Raw genomic sequence first — 27984 nt, 5'->3', positions numbered from 1 at the left:
TCATAAAAAATGGAGAGCTCTCTCTCGATTTTTCTTCTTCTTAATTAAAATAGCAAAAAAAAAAAAGCGAACAATGGAGCCGTGTCTCCATCAAGAGCGAACTAACAACAGGCGGTAAACAANATACCAAAAAGTCAAAATGGTATTACATAAAATCCTATCTCAGTATTCAGGGAAATTCTTGAAACTCTAACCAGTGATAATAGAGGTCCTAATGAAGGTCTCGAAACTCGGGAAATTGAATTTTTCTAAGAGAGGTAATAAACAAAAAAATGAAGTTCTAGGAATTTTTGAGGCCTTCATTAGGAGCCCCGTGATGATACGTTGGTGTGTCCGGTTTGGGGTAAAATTTTATATTTTTATTCTTTTTATATATATTCCTAATGACCCTTTCGTACCACCTTAATGACGATGAACACTTAAACGGAGTAACTCGAGAACCCTTGCACCGATAGGGGTGACTTCCCCGAGACCGGTCCTGGGAAAACGAGCCTTAAGTTCTTCCGGTACGTTCTAGTCGGCAGTAATTCGAATTGTTTGGCTCTAGAAAAGAATTCAGAAGTCTCCATAGAAGCCCAGAAGGATACGGACGTTCCATGCTCGATAGTACGTTATCCAACGGGTGGCGGCGCTGTGATCGCTTCTTTTTTATCCCCTCTTCTGGTTTGTTAGCGAACTTTTAGCGCATCAAGCGCTGACATAGTATCTAGGCCTTCTACGGAACTTCTGAATTCTTTGGTCCTTACTCATATCTCACTTTTAGCAGCGCCTTTAAACGTTTTTTTAACTTTTAGTTAATAATCGGACCGCTAAGACGCCACACTCATGCCTCTACGTCGATCAAGTTCCTCTAGGTGTTCCACTTCACATAAACAATGCTTTAAAATACGTAATTAACGCTAAAAGTGAGATATACGTAAGGACCTTTGGCTCTACATTAGTCCAGGGTGCAATTGTAAAACGACTATACCATGTCCGTACGTAATTAACTATCCTTATACATAGTTCCTTAACCGAATACGTGCTCTCCGACTCGTAGAAATATCCCGAGGTCGACCGCACGGAGTTTATCCAAGCGTGAAACTCTACGCTAAACGTTTCCTTAACATACACCGGAAATTAGCATATCAACGGGGTATCACTTTGTTTAATTAACGCAGTACTCGACGAGCGCGTTTGGCCCACTTAACGTGCAACGTTTCACCAGGAGGGGAACGGCCCTGATGGAGATCTATCGACCGCTGGGTAATATACAAAATGGCGACCGACTTGGTCACCGACCTTCGAGTGGTTTCCACGGGCCTCGACAGCGTCCCGGTGTCGTTGTATGATTCGTGCTTCCTGACTAGTACCGTATAAGTAACGAACTGAATTCTTTGGCCTTTACCAAAAAATTCAGAAGTCTCCATAGAAGCCCAGAAGGACATTCGATGCTCGATAGTACGTTAGCCAACGGTGGCGGCGCTGTAATCATCTCTCCATCTCTCTTAATCTTACGGCGATATACAGCGAATTGTATTCTTTCTTTCTCTTACACCCACTACTCGCCTTTCTATATACGTCTTTCTTCCTTCCGTATGTGAGATATTGTTGACTAACACATCCGATCTCTCTTTTACCCCACTTCTGGTTTGTTAGTTCCAACTTTTACCGCATCAAGCGCTAACATAGGATCTGGGCTTCTATGGAACTTCTGAATTTTTTGGTATTGCACGTGCCCCGTGATATAGGCCCTGTACCGACATTCATTTCACCTTCTCCTTGGACATCCGCCCCGGGTACAGTTTTTTAGTGCCTTACATTACCCAGCACTAAAACCCCGACCACAGGTCGTCCATTGAAATTCGAATGAATTTGAAATCCCGACACCGGTACGTCGGAGTCAGTGTTGCCAACTCCAAGCCCGTGAATTATAGTACAGCCTAAATTACATTACAATTATAGTAGACCTCATAAGTTGGAATATTTTCAAAAAACGCCCGTACTAAAGAAAGGAAATAAAAATAAAAAGAAAGCCAACCGAAAATGCAGGGAATGTAATTTAACCGTTTGACTCCCAGGCGCCGTCTCCGCTCTTCAGATTTCATGTCTAAAAAAGCCAGTGCACCTGAACGCTACCTCTTTTGCATATAATTAACCCAAGTAATACATTTTCACTTATCCCGACATGAAATAAAAGGAGCTGTTCGGCTTTGTTGGGCCGTGGTTTTTGAAAAAAGCCTCTAGTACTCAAACGGTGGCGCTGCAGTCGCGTGACGTCAAGACCGGGAACCAATGAGAACGAACCACCGTCTCTGATAAGCAAGAAAAGTTCTAATTGGTCCGCTGTTCATGCGTAACAATTGCAAACTGCCTACTCAAGTTGTCATGGTATGATTCCTTGTAAAACAATAGGTATATCATTCTTAGACAAATGGATAGTACTTAGGACAAAGTAATAGTACAAAGACTACACTTATAGTACGGTTGGCAACACTGGTGCGGAGTGGCCAAGAGGATGGCCTACCACCGTGTATATTACAAATCGTAAGACGGTACCAAGACGTAGAGGGCACCTCGCGATAGGCCTCGGCAAGGACCCGCCACCCATGGCCGCATACCACCCGGGAGACCCGGGTGGGCAATTTACAAACGTCAACCGGGTGGCGCTTAACCATTCGTCCGGCATATTGTACAAGATCGAGCGACTAGGCACCGCGATAGCGTTGCGGGTTCCTGGCGATGGGTCCCTCAGGGTGGAGGGCGCCTCCAGGGCATCCAGGGAGGCCGGACCCGGTCTTCGCCAGGAGCTTACAAAGGATGGCCGGTACCGATGCGCCGTTCGTGCCTCACGACAGGCCCTGGGGCGTGAAGCAGATCTTCTCCAGCTCCCCCGTGGACGAGCTGACCGGGGACTCGGCCCTCTCGTCCTGCTCGGCGAGTTGCTCGCTGTAGTAGTGCGGGGTGCTCAGGTAATCGATCAGCCTCCGGGGCAGGGGCAACGTCGGGATCAGGTCTCTGCGCACCATCTTCAGGATGACGAACCTGCAGGTGTGCTGGAGGCTCTGGACCTGCTTGAACCTGGAGACCGGGTGCAGCAGCTGGACCCTCATCGGGCCCAGGACCGGGCGCCGGTGCAGGAAGAAGAGGTAGCGCCCGCTCCTGGAGTGCTCCACCGCGTTCTCGATGAAGTCCACGATCGTGTGGGACTTGAACTTGGTGCAGCTGCCGAAACTGAAGTTACCTGGAACGCGAGGACGCGGTTAGAAGCGGACTCCCAGGCGAGGGGCAGGCTAGGGACGGTGCTCACCCTGGTCGTGTTCTATCCTGACGTGCCGGACGCAGCTGTTCAGCCTGAACGAGAGCGAGAAGATGTAGCGGTCGTCGCTGCTGTCCCTCACGATGAACGAGCCGTCCGGCTCGTTGGACAGGATCTTCTCGGCGGCTTCCCCGGATATCGGACCCCAGTACCAGCCGTACTGCAAAGACGATTGGAACGTTAAGGCGAAGCGAAACACGTTAAGGAACTTGATCGGCGTCGGTAAAGGTTTTTCTAAGTACCTACGTTGCCGACGTTGGTTTTTATATTGAGAGCTGGGTCGAATTATATTCGGTATTGTACTAAATTGCATAATCCATGTTTCGTTCTCGTACAATAATTATAAAGAAATCGAAGTAAAACTCCAGAAATCCCCTGGATTCATGCTTTCTGGGGTCCTAATTAACTGCAGAGGGACCCCCTGCGCCATCTGTGATTTCCAGGCCAACTAAAGTTTCACTCCGAGTCCTCATATTCCCATCGTTTTAGCATAGAAGCGCATAAGACACTTTTTTTGCCTTTATCTCTTTCAAATGGGAGTTTCTCGATTACCAGAGTGTTCTAAATTATAGTACAATTGTCCTGACCCTTTCGTTCCTCATATTAGAGCCTTAAAAAAATATATATCAATCGAAATACGAGAATTTTCACCAACGATTGCAAGAGAATGCTGGCTCGTCCCGGGGCTAACGCGGGTCTTTAGAGAGAAAGTTTAGTTGCAGCCAAACGTCACAGATGGCGCCATTGGTCCTAAACAGTCGCTAAAATACGAAATCCCAAGATATCGAGTTTCACATCGATCTCTTCATCATTACTTTATCGAAACAACATATGAAACGCTTCAGTTCGTATAATTCTCAACGTAGACTGTAAAAGACTTGAACATAAATATAAATGTCGGTAACGGGACGCGCCAGCCTATGTTACCCTTGAGTATTCAAAACGGCGTCCCCACCAAAAAGGGTACATATGAATTTTAATTTATCGACGTCGATTAAATATCTTAGCGCCTTTCGTATCCCCTTAACGTCTCGTCCCCGTGCACGAGGAAGCCGAGGAACACGACTTACATCCTTGACCTTCTCTATGCTGGCGGCGAAGTCCATGCTAGTATCCTCGGCAGGGTCCTCCTCGTCCCTGGGAGGAGCAGCCGGGAGGTGCTGCACGGAGCTGGGGCTCTCAGGCTTGGCCACCATCGCCGTGAGCGCCTCCTCGGCCTGCTCCACCCTGACCTGGCCGTTGCTCTTCGGCAAGGGGGGCAAGGCCCTCTTGAAGAAGGGCATCTTCGGTGCGGAGGGGTCGCCCTCCCCGGTGGTGTTATTATTGTTCGCGTGCTGGTCGGAGTCGAGGCCCTCCTCCTCCTCGACGATCTCCCCCTGGACGATGCTGTTCCTCTTCCCGACGAAGTGGTCCGGGGAGCCGAGCCTCTTGAACCTGAATATGTTGCACAGGGTCTGCTTAAGGTTCAGGGAGAAGTTCCTCTGGCTCTTCTTCATCTTCTCCTTGTCCATGTCGACGACCTTGTCCTTGTGCTGCTCCTCCTTCGCCTTCTTGTGCTTCGCGGCCACCAGGGCGCTCTTCTTGTGCTTCCTGGCGTTGGGGTTGTTGTTATTGTTGTTGTTGTTGTGCACCAGCCCGTTGGTGGAGCTCTTGTTGGAGATGGGGGTGTCGGTGGAGGAGTCCGTGTGGGGGTTGCAGTACCTGTTGTTGTTGTTCACCACGAGGCTCTTCGACGTGGCGAGGTGCAGGGGGGTCTGCTCGGTGGGGAGCTTCTCGCGCTTGATGCGGTTCTCGCTGGAGTCGCTGGAGCTCGAGTAGAGGGTCTGCAGGTACTGCCGCACCTCGTGGAGGGTCATGTGAATGGGTTCCCCGATATTGTGGGAGTGGGCGTTGGAAGTCCTCCCGGCGTGTCGACCGGAGGTCCCCGGGACGCTGTGCCGCTTCCCGTTGGCCGCCTCGTTGCAGCAGACCTCCGCCAGGAGGCGCTGGGACTTTATCACGTGGGTGATCGCCCTGGGCTTGCCGCAGTAGTGGCGAGCCTGGTTGATGTGAGCCTCCAGCTCGCTCTGGGACCCCGCTGATGCGTTCCGCCACCGCTTCCGGGGATGGTGGCGCTGTCGCTTGGGCCTCTGAGGGGTGCGGAGCTCGTGGAAGGGCCGCACCACGTCTATCGGCACGGTGTAGATGTCCGAGTCGAAGGGGACGTTGTACATGTCGCTGATCTCGCTCGTCGTCAGGACGTCGTGGGACATCGCCGAGGTGATGAAGCTGCTGTCGTCGACCTTGTGCCCGAGGCCGGCGGTGTTGATCGAGTTGTGCGAGGAGGAGAGTCTCGAGGAAGCTAGGGAGCACCGGGAGGTCGGCCGGTTCAGGGTGTTGTAGGGGGTGATGGTGATGGTCGCGCCCTGGCACGCCGACGGGGGCGAGAGGAGGTCGCTGGTCCAGATCACCCTGGAGTTGTGCGCGTTGCAGGTCACCGTCGACGCCGGGTGCGCCAGGGGGGCTATCCTCCCCTCTGGCCAGGATATCCGGCAGGAAATTGCCAGGGCCTCCTCCACTATCGGCTGCACCAGGCCCTCGGCGAACTCCTCCAGCCATCGGGGCACTTTCCGTTCGGACGACTGCGGCGCGTAACCGAGGATCGGCGCCGTCGAGGACACCGAGTCCGGGGGAGAGGGGCTGTCCTGGAACTCCGGGGGCGGCTTTATCGCCACGTCCACCACCTCCACCTCCAGCTTCCCGTCCACGTCGTTCCACCCGGGGCCCTTCTTTAGGGTGTTGAAGTTCTCGCCGCACATCCCGTCCGAGTAGTCGAACGAGTCCTGGGACAGGGACTTGCTCTCCATGTCGCTCTCCTGCATCTGGAAGGCATATGTTAGGTCAGGGTCGCTCGTTTACCCGCTACTTACCACCAAACACGGTCATGTAACAATTATATAACCGTTACATAACATTTGGAACATGCAACGTAACACAAGATCTGTAGTACTATGTCCTCCGCAGCTATATAATATTAATTTATCCTTTGAATTACATTCGATATATATCGTGTTATTCCAGTGGCATGTAACGTAACATAAAATCTGCACTGCTATTTCCACCGCAGCTATATAATATTAATTTATCTTTTGAATAACATTCATTATATATCGTGTTATTCCAGTGTTATGTAACTATAACATAGTGGCATTAGCTCTCGGTCTGGTTCCTGAGGAGGCGTACTTCTATGGCAAGATGGGCGCGTACGGAGTCACTGGATATGGAGCCCCCAAGCCCGCTGCTGCCCAGGTCGCTCAGCGGTCCAGTGGCACTCAGCGAGCATGACGGCGGGGAGTCCATCTCGCGTACCTCAAAGTCACCGCAAGAGCAGGATTTACCGACGGCGCATCTTTTCGAGGCTCCGTACTGCTGCCTGGACATTAAATTGCATCGAAGGTATTAGAACTACCAAGAACACAGATACAACTTAAATCACAGGTATTCACTTCGACACTTGTTTAAAAGTAAAAAAAATCCTCCGCAGGTCTTCGAGGTAACCTAAGAGACTACAAAATGATTCTACATATATTCAGGATTAGATTTAAAAAATGATAGTTAAATATAAAATAAGGTAATAGGTTTCTACTTCGGGCAAGGGGCATGCCTTCGTTTAAAGCGACTCCTAAAACTTATCCCGGCATGGGTGATGTTTGCTGTGCAGATAGTAGAGCTTGTTTGACGTTTCTCTCCGATCGGAAAGTCGGTACGTACTTCTGCTAGGTTATTCGGGGCCATTCCTCGTCCTGTGGGTTGCCGTCGAGGGGAGAGCGCGCCGGAGAGCCGTTCATCGTTGTAGCATCACCGAGGCGAGCACTGCCAATCAATATTCAACGAACAACGTAAGATCCTCACATTTCACCCTGCTCCATGTTGGTCCGGTTTCGCCGTTCCTCACTATCCTCCATAGACAAGAGCCAGAATTGCCAACTAAACCCGTGAATTATATTCAGTAGGGCCAGCATTATAATATAACTACGATCATAGTGAACCTTGGCCTTTACTACGTATGTTTGACGAGAACGCTCACTTCTCGCACTTTCATCTCACGTGGGTTCATTCCCCGAATTACGTATTCGATATATGAAAGAACGAGATCATTAGCACTTCCGGTCTAGTAATATTGCCAAATAAAAGGCGTTTATTACGTATTTTTGACGAGAGAGCTCCCTTCTCGCACTTTCATCTCACGTGGATTTATTCCCCGAATTACGTATTCGATACATGAAAGAACGAGATCACTATTAATTATTACCTTCTCGAATACGATTGTTGCCAAAAATCAAAACACCCAGGAGGTTTTCCATTTTGAATTTCGGAGTCACAATCCGTGGAAGATGGCGTTCACGTCGGTTATTTTTCTATCTTTTCTTGTATGCTTCACCATTTCGCTTAAAAATTTGTGTCGAGCCAGTTCATACGAATGGTCTCGCATTTTCACCACCAAAAACATTCCGTAATACCGTGAGCTCCTCATTTTTCACATTTTCGCTCAATTTGCTTTACGTAATAGACTCCTAGGAGGCCGAAAAATTGGCTGACCAATATGGCCGCACCCTTACAACGTGCAGGCTTCCTCCCTGGTTAAGTTTGATATGTGATAATATTGACGTTGTGTTTTTAATCATGTCTACCAACAGGACTTTCAGTCCATATGGGATTCTAAGTTTGTCGATTTCGTTTCTTAGCGCGGTAGGTTCTACGTTGTCGTAGGCTTAGGTTACGTAATAGACCTTTTATCTCGATACGAATGTATATCAGTTTCTTCCGAGACGCCACCAGGTGGCAGCAGCGTCTTATAGCTAGGAAAATCGATGAATAGACAATCTTTGTGTAATGGCTTTTGTTATCAGTTCAGTCTGCCAACAGTTATTGCTATTTAGTATTGAGAAAATGGTTCGCTCTCTATCGTGTGAAATAGTTTATCCCATGTGACGGAACTGTAAGAACGAAGCCGAAGTAAATGACTTAAAAGTCAGGGTAAAACGGAATAGAGAGATCCGAGTGTTAAGATCCTCACGGTATAACCTCTCTACTGATATCTGATGCCTTGGTATTGACGCTTAACTTCAAGAATCTAGTTAATATATAATTTTTATTTCAATTGCATTATCCACTATCACTGTAATGTACCAGTCGTATGTATATAGTCCCTGAGTTAGAGGAGAATTGTGTAACGTAATTGAAAGAAAAAGAAAAAGAAAAATGTCCGGTACTAAAAGTCTACAATTGGGCGATAGTAAATCAGTAGGCGAGGTTGTCAATGGGTTTCAGACCTGCAAGGATCTTAGCGACGCCGTACCTCTATGTCCATCGAAGGGTCTTTACTTGAAACCGAGCGCTAAAGTTAACGTTTCGATTAGTCTCCCTCGGCTCAAGACTCCAGGTAAAGAACCTAATTTCATCGCCGAAATGAAACGTTCGTTTTATATGTTAGATTAATCGAGTGTGCAAGACAAAGACCAAGACCGCCATAATCTTGGTCTCGGTCTTGCATTTTATTTTTTAAACAAGCGCTATTCACTCGCCGCCTTGCCGAGCACCTTTTTAGGGAGTCGCCCCGAGTCGACGTCGATCAAAGGACCCGGGGATCCCGATCGATCGTGTACATATCCAGCTAAATAAAAAATGAAGGAATGAGGAGTTTACAGGTTAATGTAGGTTCCTCGAGGAGAGCGAGGAACTCGACGGGGACTCGTCGGAGGATGGCTCTCCGGCGAATGTCGTGTCTCACCGGCGTATTGATACGGTATGAACAGGGAAGACGATCTCGACATGGGAGGTGATGGAGAAGGTGCGTGCGCTGGTGCTGCCGGAGGAGTTTGGCTCCCTGAAGGTGGCGAAGAGCACCTTGGAGACGATCCGCCTAGAAGGAGAGCTTCGAGACCGATGTCGACTGGATCGAGTGCTGGCACGATTACAGGGCCAGCAGTTATCCTTACCAGGATTTTCAAAGGCCCTGAAGGTACGCGTCGCCGAAGCAAAGGACGAGTTCCCGACAAGGCATTCCTGGGACTCGTACTTCCGGGATGCCCGACACATGAACGAGCTGAAACCTGGAGAAAGACCCGACACTGTCCACGTGTGTGGTCTGCCGACTGAATGGTTCTCCGATGAGTCGTGCAAGCCAAGTGAAGCTGCCCTGGCCCCGGTCTTCGCCAAGTGGGGTCGACTCCGCAGGGTGGACGTGCCTGCCGCAGATCCCTACAGGTCCAGAATGCGACTAGGTCCTAATATCCCCAAGTTCAGCTATGACGAGGGCCTCTTCTTCGATGCCTATGTGCAGTACGTGGAGTACGTCGACTTCGTCAGGGCTATGGATGCTCTTAGAGGAATGAAGCTGCTGAAGAAGGAGCCGGGCGGATATCTCACAGCCTCCCTCAAGGTATCTTCGACCCTTTTCCATTATCTCGAGGAGTTTAGCACGCTTCGATTTGGGTTTTTTTGTTTCTAGGTAGACTTCGACAAGACGAAGCACATGAGTGATGCTTCCGTCTCTCATAGGGAGTTTGAAAGGAAGCGGTTAATTGCTCAGGATAGCTTGGCTGCGGAGAAACTGAGGAAGAACGAGCAGGTTGAGCTGGAGAAGAAGGAAGAACGGAGGTTTGTGTTTGAATCGACAGTTAGAGGCGGAGGGTGTGCGAAAGCTTCGTTAAACTCCTATGTCTGGTGTCCAGTGATTTTTTTCAACCGCGTGTGAAGCTAGATTAACGATCGAATGATCTTCCGTCGCAGAAAGAAAGAGGAAGCTAACCTAACAGCCAAGGAGTCTCGCCGTCGGAAAAGAGAGGAGAAACGTAAACGCAAAGCCCTTACGATATTTCGCAAACAGGAAGAAGACAAAGTGTCTTTGAAGATCGCCAGGGAAGAACGGAAGTTGATCAAAGCTCAGAGACAGCTCGAGAGCATCAGGTTGTTGGACTCGTTGTTCGACAGATTAAAGGTTAGGATCCCGGAAGAGAAAAAGAAAAGCTGAATCGGGTTTAAATAATCATTGCGACTACAAGAATGTCTTCAATCGATTAGGTCAAAGTGGAGAAGAAGGAACTGGAAGTCGAGCAGAAGCCAGATCCAGTTTCTAAAGACAGTGGGAAACGATCGACAGCTCCCTCGGAGAAGATCCAAAATTCCGAGGGACCTAATGGCGAGAAGAAGCAAGTCAAAGGGAAAGGGATAAAAAAGAAAAGACTGAAGAAGGAGAAGAAAAAGCAGGTTTGTTTAGAAAATCCTTTCCGTAAAGATTCATCGATGTTCCTAAGCTTTCGATCGACTTCCATCCTTCGTCTCGTTGCAGAAGAAAAGAAAGAAAGGCGATCCCACGGAAACGGATGCCAGCTTAGATTCGGCAAGTGAGGAGAAGACGAAGAAAAAATTAAAAAGCGTCCTGACGATGGGGGGGATAAATTCGACGTCGGTTACAGGTATATATTTCTTAAGAAAATGTGTGCGATGAATAGTTCGAAAGGGCTAAGAACTGTTATTAATTCTTATATTGTTCTTTTTGTACAGAGGATGGCGCACCAGGAGACTCGGTGTCATCCTACCTGGGGATGTATCCCCGTATTCCTCAAGCCTGGTATTACGATGCATCGATGCCAATGCTTTACCCTCCGATGTCGAGAGGGCTTTACAGAGGTCACCGATTCCCTTGCAGGATCAGAGGTCAGTTCTCGTGGCGAGGGAACCGGTCGTTTCGTAACCTGAACTCTAGGTTGAACGAACAATATTATAAGTATTTTGCTAGTCTGACGGGCCAGAAGTATCATGAAAGTGACTACGAGAAGACCTCTAAGTCACGGTCCAGGAGTCGAGAGAAATCGAGATCATCTACAAGGTCCAGATCGCGGTCAAGATCCAAGTCCAGGTCCAGGACGAGGACGAGGTCCAGGTCCAGATCGCGTGGGAGGAGACGTAGCATAAGCAGAACCTCTCGTTCCAGAAGAAGATCTAGATCGACGACCTCTTCGAGGTCTAGGTCTAAATCCAGGTCCAGGTCGAGGACTTACAGGTCGAGGAGGAAAAGACGAACTAGGTCTGGCACTGGATCGAGAAATGGATCTAGGAGGAATCGTGGGTACAAGAGGAGGTCCTCCTCGAAGGTGAAAGTGACCCGGGCGAGGTCCTGCACTGCTTCCTCGAAAAGGAAGTCTCGAAGTGGCACTCCGGTGGGCTCCAAGGCGTCCAATGAAGCTGCGAAGAGTGTAGATTCCTCGGGGAAGGTGGAGGATAAAGGGAACGACTCGCAGAGGGGAAGGAAGGAAAGAGAGGATGAGAGTAAAGGACGAGCCGGCTCCTCGGCTCAGGGTGACAAAGGTGTCTCAGCTGTTCTGCCTTAGGGCAAGGCCCCGGATCTGTTACGATGTTCATGGAAGGCAGTATAAGACTTTTTTCTTCGTAATTGTAAGGGTATTTAATAAATTTTATCTCTAAGTCCAGCTTACCGTGGCGCCAATGATTATTAGTCGAGTTACAACTGTCGAGGACTCGAGTAGGTTGCAAACTACTTCGAGGATCAGGAATTGCCAATGAGTGGGTTCGCTAGACATGCTCGTCTAATTAAACGTACTCATTGGTATTATTCAATGATTTGCTTTATCGCACTGATTATTTTACAGTTTATGCAAAATCCAAGGTGTAGATTCCCTCTGCTACTCCCTGGGAATTATTTGAAATCTGAATTTATTACTTACAAATGAAACGATACACTATGATTTTTATTCCGAATAGTATTGCTGATACATTTTATAACTATTTTGAGGTTATACATCCATACACTGCTCTTCACCGATGATTTCCTCTAACCTACTGCCCTCTCCATTCGCGCCGTAATTTAATACACGTTTAAACATATTTAAGAAATTCTCTAAACAATCATTTACCAAAAACCAGGTTAAGCGCCTTAGGGACACTCCACAATAACATTGAAATAATTTTCATTAATTGTTTTCCTTCACAAGCATTTATTTTCTTTAGGAAATCCATTCTACATCTTGGGCGATTCAAATTCCTCGCCGCTCCCGGCACTAGTACGCCGCGCGGCTGCAGAGGGCAGTAGGTCCGCGAGGAACCATCGATGAGCCAGTATATATATATATGTGTGTGTGTGTATATATATAAGCGCTATAAGCCGAAGGTTAGAGCAGTAGCGCGGAGAGCGGGAACGAGAGAGGGCAGTAACGGTAGCGGGAAGCGGTGGGTTCGCGGCGGCGCCGCCAGGCGGCGCGTCGGTCGCGGCGGCGTGGTGATGTGTCGCCCCGCGTGTCGGGGGCCGCTTCGGGTACGGCCACATCACCGCCACCAGCCCACGGGATGAAAGTGGTCGGCAGTGGCCGCGTGTAGGTCGCGCTCGCAGTCGCGCCGCTTACGAGGGATACACGACGCCGTCAGGTCGGTGCGCCCTGGTGGAAGGTTAAGCTTTTACGGCTGACATGCGACATTGATCCCCGGCGACGTCCTAGAGTGCGTATGCATGCTCGCTGAGATAAGTCGAGCCCTTTGACTTGGTTGGCCATTTATTTTTCTCACTCTTACCTCTTATCTGCCTAACCCCTGACGAGATACTCGTCTCGAGGAGTTACATCATGACCACGCCGCAGGTGCAGATGCACAGGGGGACCGTCAAGGAGGTACGTAAATATCTTAAACCGATTACTGGGACTCTGGTTAACCTTTTAGACGCCGTTTAGGGTAGGCGATTAAGAGCTTTCAACGTATTCCTCGAGGGAGGGAAACCGGTCGAGGCGCTGAGCCGAAGCCTACTCCGTCTTCCGTCCAGCCACGTTTTAAGGTGATACGAAAGTGGCATCTGTGAGGTGTTTAGCGGTTATCAAAGTATTACCAGAAATGAGGCTACGAGGGAGGTCCTGGTGGAAATGAAATTTATTATTTAGAAGTGCATGCGTGGTCGCCACATGTTGCAGCTTATCTTTCCTTATTTATGCGTTATTTCAATGGAAACGATTACAATGATATGACGTTGGACCTTTCGTATCACCTTAACGGAGGAAATGGAATACCAACAAGAACGTTTATTGAAATTGTCTTGGTATCTTGGTGATAAATGTAAATAGCAACTTTAAATATGAAATAATGTGCTTCACTTTTCGCTTCGCCTTTATTTGCAGTACTGTAGTGAACGATCGCTACAGAAATTTGTTAAATGTTTATTAACAAAATTGAAAGGAATGAAATTCCACGGGTGGTAAAACCTTCTACCTAACCTTATCATCTAATAGGAAATACATATTCATGTGGTAGAATTTTGAACAATTCGGTATATTCAGTTTGAGGTTAAGATTTGTAAATGAAATATTTCGGATGCCACTTTTATATCGGCTTAACTAGTTTTAAACTTCTTGCGTAGATTTGTTTTCTTTTAAGGTTAAGGTTGGTCGCCTTGTTCTACTTTGAGTGTCCATCGTGATACTCATGGTCTCGTTTCGACACTGAAACTCCAGTTATGCCGACGCAGGGAATTATTGGGCTTTGAAATTTTTCAGCGAATCGGTGGAACATTATTGTTTTCAGATCTACCACTAAATGTCAGAGTCTGTCTCTAGTAATTGATTTTGGAAACATTCTATGGCAATGCGCTGTAGCGATGGACGTTAATATTTGTGTTTCGCATTTCCAGGTATTTTCAGGAGATCAAGTTGTTGTTCGGGCTCGCCTGCAGGTCGGTGGCCCACCACCTGAAAAGCATGTAATTCTCTCCAACGTAATAGCTCCTAAATTAGCTCGCAAAGTCGCAGGGAGGTAAGTAAACGTCAAATGAGAAATCATCGTCAGATTTCTATCAAACGTACCAATCATGTCTCGTACTGTCACAAATTCCAGCTTGAACGAACAAAAGGATGAACCGTATGCTTGGGAAGCCAGGGAATATTTACGAAAGAAACTAATCGGTCAACACGTGACATTTACCTTGGAAAAGTCGACTAACAATAACAAATGGTACGGAGTTATATATTTGCCAAAAGGTACGTGCTTCTACTGTCAGTTAGCAAAGCAAGTAAATATGAACTTGTCGGTAATTCTAGTTTGATTTTCAGATGGCAATAACAAGGAGAACATAACCGAGTCCCTGGTATCGGAGGGATTGGTCTCGGTGAAGAGGGATGGCATTAGGAACCCGAGTCCAGAGTTGATAAAACTCCAGGAACTCGAAGATGCCGCGAAAACTGCTGGGAAGGGGAAGTGGTCCAACTCCCCAGCATCGAATCACATTCGCAGCATCACCTGGACCATCGAGAACCATCAAGCACTTGTCGACAAACTGGGTCGAAAGCCTGTCAAAGCCATCATCGAGAGGGTCCTCGACGGGTCGACCGTTCGTGCTTTCCTGCTTCCAGAATTCTACAACGTCACCCTTATGATATCCGGAATTCGATGTCCGCATCTAAAACGAGAAGGACATTCTGACCCTTCGGAGCCCTACGCAGAGGAGGCTCAGTACTTTGTTGAGATCCGACTCCTACAACGAGACGTCGAGATCGTCCTGGAGTCCGTCAGCAACAACAACTTCATCGGGAGCATCATTCATCCAAAAGGTAGCTCGATTAGTTTAAGGTGAAAGTGAAACACGTAGAGGAACTTGATCGACGTCGATAAAGGAGATTATTATAAATGCCTACGTTACCGACGTTGGTTTATACTTCTAATATATAATTAAAAAAAATAAAGACGAGAGATTTACCAGGGGATTAATTTAACAGGGAACATCGCGGAGGCGCTGCTTCACGAGGGATTCGCGGAGTGCGTCCCTTGGTCGATGAACCACGTCAGGTCGGGTGCCGAGAAGCTCTACCAGGCGCAGAAGTCCGCCCAGGAGAAGGGCCTGAGAAGGTGGAAGGACTACGTCCCCTCGAGTCCTCACGCCGACTTCAGCGGCACCGTCGTGGAAATCGCGAGCGCCGATTCCCTGATCGTCAGGACGAACGCCGGCGAGACGAAGAAGGTCTTCCTGAGCAGCATCCGGCCCCCACGGGAGAGGAAACCGGAGCCTGGAGAAGATGGGAAGCCCGTTCCTCGACCTAAGGACTTCAGACCTCTCTACGACATCCCCTGGATGTTCGAAGCTCGGGAGTTCCTCCGGAAGAAGCTCATCAGGAAGCCCGTCCGCGTGACCGTGGACTACATCCAACCGGCAAGGGACAACTTCCCCGAGAAATTGTGCTGCACCGTCACCTCGGGGAAAGTGTGAGTAGTACCAGCAAAGAATTCAGAAGTCTTCATGGAAAAGAGAAGGATACGGACGTTCGATGCTCGATAGTACGTTAGCCAACGGGTGGCGGCGCTGTGATCATCTCTCTATCTCTCTTAATCTTATGGCGATATACAGCGAATTGTTTCATACTTTGGCGTTTAGCAAAGAATTCAGAAATCTCCTTAGAAGTCTAGAAGGACGTTCGATGCTCGATAGTACGTTAGCCAACGGGTGGCGGCGCTGTAATCATCTCTCCATCTCTCTTAATCTTATGGCGATATACAGCGAATTGTATTCTTTCTTTATCTTACACCCACTACTCGGCGTTCTATATGCGTCTCTTTTCCTCCCGTACGTGAGATATCGTTCACTAACACATGCGATCTCTCTTTTACCTCACTTCTGGCTTGTTAGTTCCAACTTTTACCGCATCAAGCGCTAACATTGCATCAGGGCTTCTATGAGACTTCTGAATCCTTTAGTACCAGGTCCCGAGGCTAGAGGGCGTCTATGAGCGACCTAACGTCTTAAATCCTAACATTTCAGGAACATCGCCGAGGCGATGGTGTCGAAGGGCCTGGCGACGGTGGTGCGCTACCGTCAGAACGACGACCAGAGGTCCTCGCACTACAGCGAGCTCCTGGCAGCGGAGAACAAGGCCGAGAAGTCCCAGCATGGAGTACACGCGAGGAAAGACGTGCCAACGCACCGGATACCGGACCTCTCCCTAGACCCTGCCAAGGCGAAGAACCACCAGGCCGCCCTGAAGCGGGCCCGGGGCACCAAGGCCATCGTCGAGTTCGTAATGAGCGGTTCCAGGTTGAAGCTCTTCGTCCCGAAGGAGTCCTGCCTGATCACCTTCCTCCTGGCCGGCGTGAAGGCGCCTCGCGGCCCTAGACCTGCACCAGGGGGCCAGGGTGCTCTCCTGGAGGGCGAGCCCTACGGGGAGGAGGCTCTCGCATTCACCAGGGAGCACTGCTTGCAGCGCGACGTAGAGATCCAGGTCGAGGGCATGGACGCGAGGGGGGCGAACTTCATCGGGTGGCTCTTTGTAGATGGCGTTAACATCTCCGTCGCCCTCGTGGAGGAGGGCTTGGCAGAGGTTCCTGGCTTCACAGAACAGGGGGAGTACTACAAGACCCTTAAGGCCGCCGAGGAGCGCGCCAGGGTCAGGAAGCTTAACGTGAGTTCAGGATGATCCTGGTAGGTTGTCTTTCTTTATCCTTTGGTCTAACTTGGTGTCCTGGGCTTCAGATTTGGAAGGACCGCGTCCCGGTCGAGCCGGAGGTCGAGAAGGTCGAGGAGGAGAGGCAGGTCGTCGAGAGGAAGATCGACTACCAGGAGGTCGTCGTCTCGGAGATCGGGGAGAACCTTCACTTCTATGCCCAGAGCGTCGGCCAGCGGGGCATGCTCGAGAGCCTGCAGTCCAGGTTGAGGCAGGAACTGGGGAACAATCCTCCTCTTCCTGGGGCTTATGTACCCAAACGCGGCGACCTCGCCGTCGCCAAGTTCGTCGACGACCAGTGGTACCGGGCCAAGGTCGAGAGGGTCGCCAAGAACAACGTCAGCGTCTTCTACGTAGACTATGGCAACAGGGAGATCGTCGACGCGGGCAGGGTCGCTGCTTTACCGACCGGGTTCGCCGCCGATAAACCTTTTGCCAGTGAATACGTCCTGGCGTGTGTTTCTCTTCACACGGATGTAAGTCCTCTTCTTGGTGAAGGTCTATACCTACTGATTACTTATATCATTTTATATTTTATATTAATATCATTTTTTATACAATTTATCTCATCGTCCGATTCAGTTAAGATGATGTAATAGGGTCATTATATCTCGTCATAGTATTGTTAAAATTTTTCTTCGCACTTCAGCGTGTGATTATGGAGGCCTTAAAGATAAACGCGATGCTCGTGAAATTTCATTTTTTATTATAAATATATGTAATATATAAAAATGTTGCTAATCTCTGTCTTAATTAATAAACAGAACGACGACAAGAAATTGGCGACCGAGATGTTGCAGCGGGATGTCGAGGATAGGACTCTCTTGCTGAACGTCGAGTACAAGGTTAACAATATCCCTGCGGCCACTCTCGTCGACGCGTCGACGAAAGAAGATATTGCCAAGGGTCTCGTTCTGGATGGCTATCTCATCGTAGCACATATCCGGGACAGAAAGTTGGAGAAACTGGTACGTTAATGTATCGCTCTAAGTAGTTATGACGTCTTAAGAGCGCTAAGAAATTTAATCGACGTCGGCAACGTAGGCATTTAGAAGAATCTCCGTTATCGACGTCGATCAAGTTCCTCTAGGCGTTTCACTTCGCCTTAATTTTCCCTAGAATAATCGGTAATTGTGTGTTTAATTTCTTTATTGTTTCCCAGGTGAAGGAGTACCAAGAGGCGGAAGAAGATGCGAAAAATAATCATCGCAACATTTGGCGATACGGCGACATCAGAGAGGACACTGCTAAGGAATTTGGCATCGGTCCCTGATGGACCCTATCTTGTCATCGGGGCCCTATTTTAATCATATTCTGTTTCCGCTACGAATTAATTTAGTATACAAACACTCGGGACGATTATTTTAATAAAGAAATATTCGTGCGCAATGTTTAAGGGTCAACTTAAACGTTGGCGGGTTAAATTAACGGAATATTCGGGATATTTTATACGAGGGATAGGAGGGAGCCAACGATGAGATAAATCCTTGAGAGAAGAATCACTAGGACCTTTGTACTCGATTTTAGTAACTAGGAATCACTTTTAAAGCCGAGGCATGTCCTCTATAATTCTCTAATTGTTGCGCTCGGAGTTTCTTTTTTTTTTTTTGGTTCCTTTTCGGTATTATTGTCGGTTAGTTTCAAATCATTGTGTTTAAGGAACTGGTCCTTTTTCCCCTATGGGACTAGTTTCTTTTACGCGGAGGGATTTGATGGCTTTCTAGGGTTATTTTCTCTAGACGTTTCATTTGATAGGAAAAGAGGGACGCTGCGAAGGTCTACTGGAGTTTAACATCACTAAATCGTGAGGAAAATTGTAACATTTGTCTGAGTAGTTGTACTGCCTTTTTGCATTATTCAGTTTAAACCGAACTGTTGTAAATACACGTTAAATATTTGTTCTCTTAAGGAGCTTCGGTAAGATTATCTCTCTTCACTTCCTTGCGGTAGTTTAGAAGCAACAATTTTACTCGACATACCATTGTGGATTGTTGTTTCTTTCCTTTGTTTAATTATTCCCGAAAAGGAAACGAATAATCACCTCGATGTAGGTTACGCTTCAAGGTAAGGACAAAGTTTAGCGAGACGTTTTACTGTCGGAGGTATAAGACCAATTATAATTGTATTAAATATTACAGAATGTACGGAAGAAAAGGAAGAAAGAAAGAGAAAAAGAGAAACCGGCGAATGGAATGGTCAGTACTCGATGTCGAGGTCTTGTACTGGCTACGCTCCACCGTCCTTTTTTATGTTTTTAATAAACATCGACGGCTGTTTCTATACAGGCTGCTCATAAATCTGATAACACCTGTAAATAATAATTTCATAGATAAGAATTCAATGACTTAGAGAGATAGAATGTAATATCTTAATGCCATTTGTGATCGTTGGACTCTTACGTCATTGTGATCGATGTCCATCCCTTCGATGGGTGGGGCGTCGGGTGTTTCTTTTATTTCTTTTCTTTCGTTTGGCTTCTTTTCCTCGACTCTGAACAGAAAGTAACAAACTATTATGCCTGATTAGTGGTAAATTGGAATAGAAAAGGAAGGTGATCGTTACATTTTAGAGTCAGATTCCTCGTCGGACATGAAGAGAGTTCTGATTTTTTCCAGGACAGGCTCGCTCTTCTTTTTAATGTCATCGGATAACGTATGGAACTTTTGTAAATTGGGATCGACTTGTGGTAGTGCTTTATCTGGATTCAATGCTCTGTGGGAGAGTACGTTCCAAAAATGTTGTACTTTTAAAAGAGGCAGCGAACCAGGCTCGTAGGTTATGTTTTTGTCTTCCGATATCCTGGTGGAAACATTAGGTTATATACACTGCGATGCATTTTTTTTAGGTTAATTTATCCCTTACTCCGAATCAGAAATCATCATTGCTTGTATTAAATCATCAAGAGCTTCGTCTTGTTCCTGGGAAATTCGGTTTGCGTAAGACTTTGTAGGCTTGGGTCGAACTATCCGTTGATTCTTCGCAAACCCCAGTTGGATGTGAATAAAACACTAAGCACTCGATGTAACGATTAGGACATGTGTATGCTTGCGTTTATATTTTTAAAAACAAATTATTGGAAACACGTACCCACGGTTTATTAGACTCCATGTGTGGTATTAACACTCCCATTTTTGGTCCACTATTCTTGCGGTATATCTTTCGTACTATCGCAACCATTTCCTTTTTGATCATCGCTCGTAGCAGGGAATAAAATGGTTTTTTAGCTCGCTGTCGCATAATAACATTGTTAAGGAAAGTTTGTTAAGTATTAAAGTCATAAATTACTGAAATGATCACTAATATTGTACGGGGAAAGGTTTGTTACCTCGGAAGCAGGTAATATGATGTGCGTTCCACGTCCAGACATGTTTCCGATGTTTACATTCTTCTTTCGAGTGAAAGCAAATAACGACAGACACTTCTCACCAGTTTCGTACTTCATTTCGTTCTCATCTTCTACTATAAATTGAAATCTTAGACCGACGTAGGATGTCTTAGTTGCGAAATGTTTCAAACTTACAGGAAAGGGGGACGTACTGTCCTCCGTACTTGTAGCCATATATGATAGACTCATTGTCGTAAACCTCTCGATTTTTATTAATGTATTCATACCTCTTTGACACCATAAACTTTTGATTTTGCTTATCGATACACATCTTTTTCCAAGATGGGGTTATGAAGTTGTTCGTTATCTGCACAGAAATATTATTTTAGAGCTGCGAGTCACATATAAGAGCTTTCGAAAGAGTATTTACTTTGACGTATGAGGTGGTCGGTATTTTCATTCCAGCTAGGTCCAGCATACATCGCCAGGGCATGTGTTTGTGTTTCGGTTTCAACATGAAGCGTACGCTGGAAAGTGCTTCTTCGAGAGTCATAAATTTACCCGAGCTCTGAAAAATACCGTTGTATTTAAAATGGAAACGTCTTGTTACGAAAGTAATTTTCAAAATCATTCTGCTTGCGAGCAAAGAACCTAGTACCTTATCGCAGACTTCTTTGATAATCTCTTCGCTTGGATTGAGATCCCGATTAGAGTCTTCATTTATGTCTTTTTCCCCACTGAGGTAAAATGACGGTAATTATATAAAATGATCTTATATCGGTGAAGGTAACGAGCAGAATAACCTACACGACTATCAGATGAGCTCCACTTCGTTGAACCTCCTCGACGACGTCGCTTGCGTTAAATTGTTCGATGACATTCGGATCCTCTTGGAAATTATTTACCAAAATCAAATAGCATGGATCCTTGACGCTGGAAAAGGAGTTAAATCTCTCGTACACATCGTACCGTACTTTTAACGTAACACTTATTTTAAACGCTGTAACTTACACGTTCTCGTTCTTGATATATTCGAGTCCAACATAAATGGCCTCTACCCACGTAGAAGTTTCATTGTTCCGTTCGAGACTCGATACCTGTTTAACATTCTCCCAAGTAGGGACTCGTACTGGATATTCGACGATGTTATCAAATTGCAGAGCATTGTCCGTCTCATCGGCCCCAAAGATTATGAGACCTACTTCATCGTTAGGCCGGAAAAATATCTGAATGGAAGGATCGAACACAGTAAAGTGTATTCCATTGAGATATGAAATCGACAAAAAGTACGCATGACATAGTAAAGTATTACCTTCCTTTCTATCAAGCGCTTTACAAATTGCTTGGAATCGTTAAGGAATTGTGAATTGTCTTGAGACTGGCTACGCCGGTCATTGCCAACATTCATAACAACGATGAGAATTTCCTGCGAAGAAATTTTCTCATCACGTATCGACTTGTATTAAGATTAATTAATGTATTATTATTATTCCCACCTTTTTCTTCCTTGGTGGCATGGTGATATTGGAAGATTAATAATTTTATATCTGTATCTGTTTCAAATCTCGACTTTATTATTGCTGATTACTTTGTGTCCAGTCATTGAAACATATACAAAGTGTATTTGGCGTGAAACTCTACCGAGTTTCCGGATTTAAGTGCGATAGAGACAAGGGGCTCGATTCTGTAACTTGAATCTGGTGACAATTCTAAAAGTGAACATCTCCCGCGATTCCGTAAGATTAACTATGGTAGAAATGTGAGATACTTCGCGTGACAACTCGACCAGGGCGTTTATTACGTACTTTTTACGAGAGCGCTCACTTTTCGCACTTTCATCTCACCTGGGTTTATTCGCAGAATTACGTATTCGCTATATGAAATAGAGGTGAGTTATATAAGACGTGATTAATGGTACGAACAAACCTCACGTCTTAATCGAATTACTAAATACGCAGCTCGATCCTGAGCGTTTCTATCGACACTTAAATCCGGATTTACAGAATTTGGACTCGATAAATCCCGGATTAAGAATGCGATGAAGGCATGGTTAATGCTTCTATGTAGTGAGAGGGGGTATCGCGTTTATTATATGTCAGTGGTTACAACTACAAACATGAGACCCCCCGTCGTCCCTGACCACTGGATTTAGCTGGACTGAGCTGGACCGCATCAGCTGGTATCAGCTGGATGTGTTTTGCTTTGGCACATCAAATCTGCGCAATTTTCGAGGTCTCCACGTCCTAGATGGCTTGTGGTCTTCTCTTCTGGCGACAAGGTATCGCTTTTCCTTTCTCGATAATGGATCGCTGATTTTTTCCACGTAGCTCTAATGAAGTTCCCTGTAAATAGACCCACTCGCGTTGCGCAGCACCAGGATCGAATCTCGACATTAAATCGAGGCCTTCACCTACTGCTGCGAAGGACAACTGTTTCGCTGCGACCAGGTCCTAAATGTGAGACTCCTTCGATTTGTCGAAGCCAGATTTACAGGTGACCGTTCTGTATCTATCTCATGACGTTCGATACCAATAATGTTCTACTGTCCTTTTTAATTCTTTGCGATAGGTTCGGAAGCACGAAACGATGCCTTCGTAGGCGATGGTCGGTCGACATTCAAATCGATACCAATCGAGGGTCTATTTGATATTATAATGCTTGTAAAATGTGCCGCAATGTTCATTACAATAATGTTTTGCCTTTTTTAATTCCTTGTGATAGGTTCCGAAGCACGAAATGATGCCTCAAGTCGATTTCATCGAGGAGGAAGGTCAGTCGACACTGAAGTTGGTACCAATCAAGGGTCTAGCTGACGTAAAAGTAATGCTTGCAAAATGTTTTTAATGCAGAGGTGGTCGACGTAACCGAACGAGTCAAGAAAATGTGTTCGGATGGGAAAGTATGCGTCGCAACTTCTATGCCAGGAGTTTTAGATACCGGTCCGCCGGCATGGTTCAAGGATTACATGGAAACGGTAATATTAATAGGAAGAAAGAATTGCATAGAAATTATCAGGCTTCATTTTAAAGTATCAAACGTAGGATGTAATTTTCACCGATAAGATTATTTGATTCGATAGAAATTAAGCACGATCTCCAATTACTTTGCAGTTCAAAAAGGATATCATGAGTGAGGTTACCAAAAAAATAGCAACTGTCCTGACGGAGACATTGAACAAGTCTCGGTTACCCTTGGCTTGCACAAACTGGGAGTACAGCAGGTATCCTAGCCATTCGGATTTTGAGGAGAACTACCAAAGTAGGAAGAAGAAAAAGGTGAAAAAGAAGGGCGTCGTCGCCAAGGAGGAAGAGTCGATGAATTCCAAGAAGTTAAAACGAATTGCCCAAAAATCAAGGTTGCGTTCCGAGAAGAAGAAGTGGCGTCGAGACCTTTCGCATCCCAATGGCCTTGAAAAGGATCTGGATGCATCGGAGTCTAATAACAGCCTGAAGGGAGACTCCGGTACGATGCAACGATGCATGGTTCCTGAGTCCTATCCGTTTGCAGTACCGTCAACTGTCAAAGATGATGCGTTAACTAGCGATGTAAATGTGCCCAACGGCAACAAGCTCCGTATGAGTTGCTCCATTACTGGAAACAAGCTCGCAGGTATGCCGATCATCGCAGATGGGGACTTCGATTACCCTCCGTACAGCGAGAACCTGCGCACCAGCTGTTCCACCAGTGAGACCGAACCACTCGGACTGCTACATTCCATCGACACTCACTTCGGGTACCAACCTATCAGGGAATCTTCCCAAAGAGAACAAATGGTCAGTGACTTTTCATCGAATACAGACTCCGACTTCGGAGCAATGTCAGACGACAAGACCCGAATGAAGTGCTCGATAACGGGACATGACATTCACTTGGATCCCGTGACAGCTGTCGATTATGAGGATGCATCGGACAGCGACATCAGCGTCATCTCCCACGTAAGTCACAGATCCGACTCGAATCAAGAGGGCAACTTTGAGGTTATACCAATGCCGTCATGTATCATAAGTAAGCCTCTAGATCGTTGTGAATCGCAGGCTGCTAAACCCATGGAGAAGTCTCTTCAGGATCAGCCTCGGACTGTCAGCCCCTGCGAGAGGGATTTCAACTTTGTGTCCTGTGGAGATGACAGTGACATCGACAGCAACCGAGACTCACCAAGCTTCGAGCTCCTGTCGGAGTCGACTTCTCCAGCAGTCTCCCCTCAAGTTGCCTCAACGGAGGCCAAAGCTCACCCTGGAGTGAAGGATCTCGATAAATGCACCTTGAGCGTCAACTTGTTGGACTTCGGTGACCCGGAGCCTAAAACTACAAGAACCGGAACCTGTGCCGACAAACTACACAATACCGAAGACAAAGTGAGTCTCCGGAGCGAAGCTCCAGGAGGAATCCTCATTCCTATCGAAAAGCTCAAGCTGTCCAGCTGCTCCGAAAGTGAAGTCTCTCAAGAAGTCAAGACCGAAGAAGCAGAGAGAGGCGAAGGAGGAAATATATCCACTATCTTGTGTCCGGAGAATGATTCGAAGTCGACTACTCCTTCTACCGCAGGCAACGCTTCGAAGTTCATACCGGAGAACTACCGTCTGGTGTTCGGTGGTGGTTCGTATGTCCTTACGGAGGTCCAAGATGACGCCAACCAAAGCTCCGAGTACGTATTCAACCCAAACTTAATCTCGATTGACAACTTGGCCGATGAAGTTGACGCCTCCTCGATGGCTAACGGAGACCATGAGACAAAGAGGGAGAACGAGTCCCCCGAGAGAAACCCCTGCACTCAAAAGACGACCAACACCTCCTGCGTTGCTCGCCCCCATAATCCGGTTCCTGATATCGATGATGATTCCTTCGGACTTGTCAACATCCTACCCGAAGACATTCTCAACGTGGCGCTAATTCCAGTCTCTCTTTGGTCAACCTTCCGTGGGGTTGTGTTCAGGATTGTTCATGCCCACACGGTAATGTTTAAGAAATTAGACGCAACGAAATTGACGCGCTTCACCTGCTCGCTTCTAGATCTCTTCAAGATAGAGTGCATGCAGAGTTGGCCCGACTTCCAGTTTCCTCTCGGAAGGGAGTTCTGACAGCTCACATAACCTCTCTACGCCTTTTCGACTACCCTACATCGTTCGGACCACGTTTAATCCTGTGAATCCAAATCCTTGGCTGCTTAAAACGAGTGCTTCCAAGTTTATATACTTATGTTTCTTCTACTCTACGAGACGATTGCTCGACATGCACCTCGGAACGTGATCTAACCTCAAGTGATAGTTGCTCTTTGTAGTGTTGTAAGGATCTTCACGAGTTATTTAGAATTTCGATTTGCTGATGATACAAATTTCTGCAATATTTGTAGTTGGATTTAAAGTAGAAGACACCGTAGAGCAACGTTTTGTCACCTTGCTTCGTCCTAACCTCAATGTCTCTTGCATGTATCTTACGAGTCTCTCCTTAACTTGCACAAGACTTATCACTCCTTTTATATCGTTATAAATAAATTTATGCTTAACACACTGATTGGTGGTTGTTTCTCTTTCAGAATGCCCGAAGGTGAGTTTCACGATTTATGGCTGTTTAATAAATCAACGTGAGCATGGACATTAAGCGACCGTCTCTTCTGGGATTATTACGATTAACTGACAAGACATTGGAAGAGACAATCGCTTCTTCGTGTAATTACAATGTTATCGCGTTGTTTTGTCGGTGCCCAGGATTTTTTCAAGGAAAATTCGAGCCGGTCAGTATTTTCTTCAGTCTTCGACGAGGCCGAAAGCGAAGGGAAAATTAAAAGGTGTACATGTGTCTTGCCGAGGAAAATAATTAACCCTTTGCAGTCGTATGTCTGCTCTCAGCCACCGAAACACCTATGTATAAATTTAATACCACCGCAAAGGGTTAATAAACATGACGTCTTCATTATTTCATTGACGTAGCGAGACACAGAGGTTATAAAAAGAAATCTGGAAGTTGAATACTCGATGCTTATTAGTTATTCTCTGTTAATGTTATTCTCGTTACTCAAAGGAAGTTCTTTTCCAGGGAATGGATCTTGACCCGTGAAGAATAAGAGTAAACCCAAGGACAAGGACGTCGGCATAATGATTTTCTGCTCGTGCTGCTACAAAGCTTCCGATCGAGTAAACCAGGACCACTTGTCGAGTGAGCGAACAGTAAGAAAGAAAAAGTGAAACGTCTTTCATGCTGCTTTATTCCACCAGGTTTCAATTAGTGATCGGTGTCCTTTCTATTCATGTCGCTACGTTACTTTCTCCCTTTTCTGTTAAGATAACCTAAAACTGGAAACACTTCAGGTTTGTCGGAGTGTTATTCATTATGTTTCAAAATTCCTCGCGATATCTGCCCTCTTCTCTCCGAGTTTTGTCGAAAATAAATGTAAAAATATTCCACCCAGTGGTTAATATTTAAAAGAAAGGCACCGTTGAAGAAATTCCATATTAAGATTTACTCTACGAGGGACACTGTAAATGGGGATTAATTGTTAAAGTCATTCGACAAGTGGACTTGGTCCCCTCCGAGACAGGCATAAATTTGAAACGTCTTCAGAAAATGCTTTCCATGCCGTAGGCTGTGTTATTAAAATTATTAGACCGTTAAGGAACTCATCGAGTCAGGCTGTACGAAGCGAAGATTAATTTTACTCTTCGATGAATGGGTGTAGTTAAATGCAAACCTGTCCCTTAGAATCTACGACGTTTAAGTAGACGCAAAGCGTGTTCTTTTAGCAAATACCCGTTTTTAGACAAACAGAGCTATAGTCTTTTAGACGATACAGTGATATCGATGTTACATTGTTCTCTTCGGAAAGCGTATCTCATCTAATAGATAAATAAAAATGTCCCAAAGCGTCAAGATAAGGAGACTCTTCTTCTTTATCTAATAAATATTTTTAGTACGAAATTAAATATACGCTTTCGAGTTAGATCACATTAAATAAATAAACTCATGGCGTAGATGGAAATATTAATAACGTCCAGTTGTGAAATTATTCTTGCGCAGTTGAAATAATTACATGTAATGAGCCACGATGGGAGAAATGGAACGGAGACTAATTAATTAGGATTAGCTAAGTTCCACTCCCGGAGGGGTTTATACGGTTCATTAGAGTACTTAGTTTAATGGAAATTAATGCGTCCTTAGGCGTCCTTCGAAATTGTAATTAGAATTTAGAAGTAATGCCCGACTAAGTGCGCGTATGCTAATTATGCGTACACGTATAATTCCAGAATTTATCTCCGTCTAAACAGGATTTGCGATTTTAGGATCAGGCTTTAATAGGAGCACTTATAATGGAATAAGCAGACGCATAATAATAGAAATAATTGTTTCTCATTGCACAATTACCCACTGAACATTCTTATATAACTGTTAGGTAAATGTTAAGTTTCCGAAGCTAATGTGTTACGTAGCATAAAAGTAACGTAGAAGGTGGATCTGCCTTATTATTACCCCTCGATAAGTTAACATGTTACGCAACGTGTTATATCAATGTTATAGGTTCAGTAACCTCAAAATAATATTAATTGTTTGAAACACTTAATAGAAAAATAATAATGTAATAAAATAGATGACAGCACCGATGTAGTTCTGTTTCGTTACAAATATGTGCTGCGTATACACAGCAATATCAGGACGATACCATAATGTAAGATAANCTAGCACATGCGATCTCTCTTTTACCTCATTTCTAGTTTGTTAGTTCCAACTTTTACCGCATCAAGCGCTAACATAGGATCTAGGCCTTCTATGGAACTTTTGAATTCTTTGTCTATACTGAAATGATTTAGCCTAATGCCAGGCACACCAGCGCCAACTACAGATGAATAGTGATACTAAGAGGAAGTAACGTGTGTATAATACCACAATATTAATTAACGTGCACA

The 27984-nt window shown here is 46.0% G+C and overlaps 5 protein-coding genes across 13 annotated transcripts; 3 read left to right on the top strand and 2 right to left on the bottom strand.

Moving 5' to 3' along the window:
- Positions 1-129: 129 nt before the first annotated feature.
- LOC105703491 lies at positions 130-7215 on the bottom strand. The gene is made up of 5 exons (XM_012431911.2): positions 7049-7215; positions 6521-6710; positions 4369-6159; positions 3290-3458; positions 130-3223 (listed from the first exon to the last, which is right to left on the bottom strand). The coding sequence occupies exons 2-5, from the start codon at positions 6635-6637 to the stop codon at positions 2829-2831; spliced, it is 2472 nt and encodes an 823-aa protein (XP_012287334.1). The 5' UTR covers positions 6638-6710; positions 7049-7215; the 3' UTR covers positions 130-2828.
- A 911-nt stretch (positions 7216-8126) lies between these two features.
- LOC105703492 (A-kinase anchor protein 17A) lies at positions 8127-12051 on the top strand. 4 transcript variants are annotated; one of them, XM_012431912.2, is made up of 7 exons: positions 8127-8720; positions 9094-9719; positions 9789-9937; positions 10070-10277; positions 10361-10546; positions 10629-10755; positions 10844-12051. In XM_012431912.2, exons 1-7 carry the CDS (start codon positions 8540-8542, stop codon positions 11668-11670), a joined length of 2304 nt encoding a protein of 767 aa, XP_012287335.1. In that variant the 5' UTR covers positions 8127-8539; the 3' UTR covers positions 11671-12051. The 4 variants fall into 4 exon arrangements, with proteins under 4 accessions (XP_012287335.1, XP_012287337.1, XP_023289726.1 ...); XM_012431914.2 differs by having other exon boundaries at positions 8128-8355; positions 8609-9719; XM_023433958.1 differs by having other exon boundaries at positions 8128-8387; positions 8609-9719.
- A 366-nt stretch (positions 12052-12417) lies between these two features.
- LOC105703490 (staphylococcal nuclease domain-containing protein 1) lies at positions 12418-18672 on the top strand. The gene is made up of 9 exons (XM_012431910.2): positions 12418-12960; positions 13968-14089; positions 14171-14313; positions 14386-14883; positions 15049-15532; positions 16086-16722; positions 16794-17240; positions 17529-17732; positions 17927-18672. The coding sequence occupies exons 1-9, from the start codon at positions 12916-12918 to the stop codon at positions 18035-18037; spliced, it is 2691 nt and encodes an 896-aa protein (XP_012287333.1). The 5' UTR covers positions 12418-12915; the 3' UTR covers positions 18038-18672.
- A 186-nt stretch (positions 18673-18858) lies between these two features.
- On the bottom strand, positions 18859-21718 carry LOC105703495 (X-ray repair cross-complementing protein 5). 2 transcript variants are annotated; one of them, XM_012431920.1, is made up of 13 exons: positions 21586-21718; positions 21402-21515; positions 21101-21315; positions 20897-21022; positions 20748-20826; positions 20520-20657; positions 20285-20456; positions 20090-20223; positions 19852-19992; positions 19627-19772; positions 19327-19563; positions 19164-19254; positions 18859-19072 (listed from the first exon to the last, which is right to left on the bottom strand). In XM_012431920.1, exons 1-13 carry the CDS (start codon positions 21604-21606, stop codon positions 19055-19057), a joined length of 1632 nt encoding a protein of 543 aa, XP_012287343.1. In that variant the 5' UTR covers positions 21607-21718; the 3' UTR covers positions 18859-19054. The 2 variants fall into 2 exon arrangements, with proteins under 2 accessions (XP_012287343.1, XP_012287342.1); XM_012431919.1 differs by lacking the exon at positions 18859-19072 and having other exon boundaries at positions 19080-19254.
- Positions 21719-22168: 450 nt separating this feature from the next.
- LOC105703493 lies at positions 22169-27745 on the top strand. 5 transcript variants are annotated; one of them, XM_023433943.1, is made up of 8 exons: positions 22169-22367; positions 22442-22582; positions 22811-22859; positions 22939-23063; positions 23200-24024; positions 24124-25041; positions 25623-25633; positions 26123-27745. In XM_023433943.1, exons 3-8 carry the CDS (start codon positions 22826-22828, stop codon positions 26148-26150), a joined length of 1941 nt encoding a protein of 646 aa, XP_023289711.1. In that variant the 5' UTR covers positions 22169-22367; positions 22442-22582; positions 22811-22825; the 3' UTR covers positions 26151-27745. The 5 variants fall into 5 exon arrangements, with proteins under 5 accessions (XP_023289711.1, XP_023289713.1, XP_023289708.1 ...); XM_023433945.1 differs by having other exon boundaries at positions 23200-24734; XM_023433939.1 differs by having other exon boundaries at positions 22170-22367; positions 23200-25041.
- The last annotated feature ends 239 nt before the right edge of the window (positions 27746-27984 follow it).

The sequence above is a fragment of the Orussus abietinus genome, unplaced genomic scaffold, assembly GCF_000612105.2.
Source record: "Orussus abietinus isolate OABI.00-Male unplaced genomic scaffold, Oabi_2.0 scaffold83, whole genome shotgun sequence".
Taxonomy (NCBI): domain Eukaryota; kingdom Metazoa; phylum Arthropoda; class Insecta; order Hymenoptera; family Orussidae; genus Orussus; species Orussus abietinus.
Note: the sequence above shows the minus strand (reverse complement) of the source record. Positions and strands in the feature narration are given on the sequence as shown.

Excerpts from the sequence above, each read along its gene's own strand:
- LOC105703493 (XM_023433940.1), top strand. The coding sequence starts at position 22,826 with ATGATGCCTCAAGTCGATTTCATCGAGGAGGAAG. Across the intron at positions 22,860-22,938 it reads CGATTTCATCGAGGAGGAAG|AGGTGGTCGACGTAACCGAA; the intron begins GTCAGTCGACAC and ends TTTTTAATGCAG. Across the intron at positions 23,064-23,199 it reads TCAAGGATTACATGGAAACG|TTCAAAAAGGATATCATGAG; the intron begins GTAATATTAATA and ends ATTACTTTGCAG.
- LOC105703495 (XM_012431919.1), bottom strand. The coding sequence starts at position 21,606 with ATGCCACCAAGGAAGAAAAAG. Across the intron at positions 20,457-20,519 it reads CGACCACCTCATACGTCAAA|ATAACGAACAACTTCATAAC; the intron begins GTAAATACTCTT and ends ATTTCTGTGCAG. Across the intron at positions 19,564-19,626 it reads ATGATGATTTCTGATTCGGA|GATATCGGAAGACAAAAACA; the intron begins GTAAGGGATAAA and ends TGTTTCCACCAG.
- LOC105703492 (XM_012431912.2), top strand. The coding sequence starts at position 8,540 with ATGTCCGGTACTAAAAGTCTACAATTGGGCGATAGTAAATCAGTAGGC. Across the intron at positions 8,721-9,093 it reads CCCTCGGCTCAAGACTCCAG|GGAAGACGATCTCGACATGG; the intron begins GTAAAGAACCTA and ends CGGTATGAACAG. Across the intron at positions 10,278-10,360 it reads CGTTGTTCGACAGATTAAAG|GTCAAAGTGGAGAAGAAGGA; the intron begins GTTAGGATCCCG and ends TCAATCGATTAG.
- LOC105703490 (XM_012431910.2), top strand. The coding sequence starts at position 12,916 with ATGACCACGCCGCAGGTGCAGATGCACAGGGGGACCGTCAAGGAG. Across the intron at positions 14,884-15,048 it reads GAGCATCATTCATCCAAAAG|GGAACATCGCGGAGGCGCTG; the intron begins GTAGCTCGATTA and ends TTAATTTAACAG. Across the intron at positions 15,533-16,085 it reads ACCGTCACCTCGGGGAAAGT|GAACATCGCCGAGGCGATGG; the intron begins GTGAGTAGTACC and ends CTAACATTTCAG.
- LOC105703491 (XM_012431911.2), bottom strand. The coding sequence starts at position 6,637 with ATGGACTCCCCGCCGTCATGCTCGCTGAGTGCCACTGGACCGCTGAGC. Across the intron at positions 6,160-6,520 it reads GCGCCCATCTTGCCATAGAA|ATGCAGGAGAGCGACATGGA; the intron begins GTACGCCTCCTC and ends TATGCCTTCCAG. Across the intron at positions 3,459-4,368 it reads GCATAGAGAAGGTCAAGGAT|TACGGCTGGTACTGGGGTCC; the intron begins GTAAGTCGTGTT and ends TCGTCTTTGCAG.